Source organism: Micropterus dolomieu, linkage group LG06 (genome assembly GCF_021292245.1).
Source record: "Micropterus dolomieu isolate WLL.071019.BEF.003 ecotype Adirondacks linkage group LG06, ASM2129224v1, whole genome shotgun sequence".
Classification (NCBI taxonomy): domain Eukaryota; kingdom Metazoa; phylum Chordata; class Actinopteri; order Centrarchiformes; family Centrarchidae; genus Micropterus; species Micropterus dolomieu.
Window position 1 is genome coordinate 21,093,825 of NC_060155.1, and position 3,018 is coordinate 21,096,842.

General features: G+C 35.7%; 1 protein-coding gene across 1 annotated transcript in view; it reads right to left on the minus strand.

Moving 5' to 3' along the window:
* The window catches only part of LOC123972511 (complement factor H-related protein 1-like), a 5,453-nt gene that overhangs the window by 197 nt on the left and 2,238 nt on the right, over positions 1 to 3,018 (minus strand). Inside the window, exons 5-8 of the mRNA XM_046052033.1 lie at positions 748 to 828; positions 625 to 642; positions 294 to 455; positions 28 to 208 (exon numbers count right to left, since the gene is read on the minus strand). Coding sequence (XP_045907989.1) covers positions 28 to 208; positions 294 to 455; positions 625 to 642; positions 748 to 828 — 442 coding nt within the window. The remainder of the gene's footprint in view (positions 1 to 27; positions 209 to 293; positions 456 to 624; positions 643 to 747; positions 829 to 3,018) is intronic.

Genomic DNA, 3,018 nt, shown 5'->3' on the forward strand with positions numbered 1-3,018 from the left:
TTAATGGCATATTTATATGTAATGAGCTCATAGTGATACTTACATCTGGTAAACGTCATTCTTCCATCAGCACAGCGGCCCACAGAATAATTTTTAAATATCCAGAGATCCTTACATTTGAATGTCTCACTCTCACCATTTTTTAGAATTTTTACTCCAGCAGGTTCTAAGGCTGGATATTCATTTGTATCCACAGAACAGAAGGTAGCTGCACAAAACAATAAAATAGAAAATGTGTTGTTATTTTCCCAGCCCACCTCTTTGATAGACCTTTAGAACTGACTTGTTTATACCTCTGCAGGTGGGTACTTCTGACCATGTGCCATCACTGTAACAAACCACTGCCGCTGGACCCACTTGTGTGTAAAAGGAACCGCACTGGTACTTCAAAAACATGTGACCAGTTTTTACAACCTCACCATTAGGAACTGTGGGAGGTGTTCCACAGTTGCTGACTGAAATATAAAAAATAAAAAAAGTTGATATTTTGAGCTGTCATAGAAAAGTTTACCACCTATAAATTTCACTCCACATTTTGATTTCCTCAGCCTCACTGATGAACCAAATCTATCCCCACATCACATTCTTCATTCATATCTCATACATATAAAAAAAGTCCAGTACCTGGTATGGTTTCTTCACCTAAATGAAAATAAAGGAAAATACATTTTTTATATTTTCTATAGAGACATTAAATAAATAGATATTGCAATTTATATTTAAAATAGATCAATAAACTATCTTCACCAGCAGGTTGTGTCCCCATTCCAGCAGATGAAGTATGTCCCCCACCTGTTCTTCCCACAGTGGATACACCATGTCCAGTACCTGTAACAAACCACTGCCGCTGGACCCTCTTGTGTGTAAAAGGAACCGCACTAGTACGTTAAAAACATTTGACCCGTTTTCACAACATCACTGTGACGGAGCGGCTCCGTCCAGCCTCAATTAAGCCGGTCATAAAACCTTTTTATCATGCATTTTTCTTCCACTGTTTAAGTAGCGCGATCAAGGGTGCACACTTGGTAGTTCTATTCTTCTTTAAGCATACATTAAAACAAACATCAAACACTTACTATGTGTCGATATGCATCGCAGGTTTGCTCTGTTTCCCATCCAGTTTGGCAAAACAGGAGCGTAACATTTCCTTCTTTTAAATAGCATGTTCTCGCGCGCTTTCATGGTCATGTGAACTGCAAAATTATGGTTTTTGGTTGTAATAATAATTTGTGATGTAAATAACTGGAAGGAAAATGTTTGTGGAGATGGATATAATTATTGTTGAAAATATGTCGAAGTGTAATAGGTATAAATCCTTTTCTGGAGTTAGTAAAATCTGTTTCTTATATTGTGTAAATAACGGTTAAGCCTAGTGGGAAGGGCTACTGTCTTTAAAAGTGGCAGCTTTGGGCCTGTGAGGTCAGTCTTGGCCTGGTCACAGAGGAGGTAACTAGTGATTTGTATTTTTGAGGGGATAGAGAGAAACTGAGTTATCAAAGTTTTTTTTTTTGTGTAACTTTATTATTGAGTAAGTTATTAATTTTTTTCAAATCTTAATTTTTTTAGTTTTGTTTTCTTTATACAAGTTTTTTCACTGTTTGCACTTTGGAGGCCGGCATAATAAAAATCACGCCACTATTTTTCGACTATGCATGTGTTTTTCCCTATTTTGAGGAGGTTGGACGAGAACTCCCGCTACAATCACCATTAGGAACTGTGGGTTCCACAGTTGCTCACTGAAATATAAAAAATAAAAAAGGTTTTATGGAAATAAATATTTTGAGCTGTCATAGAAGAGTTTACCACCTATAAATTTCACATAAGGATACACACAATGCATTTTGGTGAGTAACACTGAATACAAACAGAAACTTTGTTTACAAGCAAACTCTATGGGGCATCTTAAAATAGTGGGTCACAAAAAACAAAACACTGAGGAAAGTTGCTATAAATCTTTGTAGAACTGAGAGAAACTGTAGCTGGCTGATTCTCTGTGGGTTCTCTGAATGACACCTTTCACAAATCTCTCATTTGATCTATTCCTTTAGGCTTTTTATAACACGATTGATCAGTGTTGCAAACCTGTCTTCTAGAAACAAAACTATAAACTGTGCCACCTACCAAACCTTCACACGAAGTCTCAAGGTCTGGCTTTTGAAAAGTCAGACGTGCAAACCTTTGTAATCTACAAAATATACATTGCTAATTTTGTTATTGTTGTTGCAGTGGCTAACTTGCTGCTAACTTGTCCCATGTCCTTTGCCTGTTACAAATGGTTAGCTTTACATGGCATTTTAACTAATGTGGTATGATCTTCTATAGCTTTGTCTTGCAACACTGTGCTTCATGGCTCATGTTTTAGTTGTAACTGCATCATTTATCATTTTATCAAGATCAACATTATGATTGTCGTATTGTCATATTGTTGTATAATTGTATTATTGTACTAATGTTTTGCTGTTTCCTGTTGCTCTGCATGGCTTGCACACTGTCTCGAGAATGTCTTGTTGTCCTCTGATTCCATTTTCACAACATTGCCAAAGGAGTGCGGTTGAATATAAATAAATAAATAAATAAATGAAAATTAAATTACTTATTAGTTTTCCCAGGTAAGATTTGTAGTGAAATGCACCTGTTGCTGCAACATTCTTTAAATACTTTTAATATTTTGATTAGTTGCTTATTCTTAAATAAGCAACTAACCAAAATAATAATCTAAATATTGATTCATTGTATTTTCATGCACCTGTTGCTGCAACATTCTTTAAATACTTTTAATATTTTGATTAGTTGCTTATTGTTAAATAAGCAGCTAACCAAAATAATAATCTAAATATTGATTCATTGTATTTTCATCACTGCATATCTCAGCACATTGTCCACTTACTGCACGGTGTGGCTTCAGTCCAGTTTCCAGCTATGCAAAGGATGGATTTTTTGCTGTCTGCTCCCTCTACAGTATATCCATCTTCACATTCATACTGCACTTCTGAATCTACAGCAAACACCTCCTGGTAT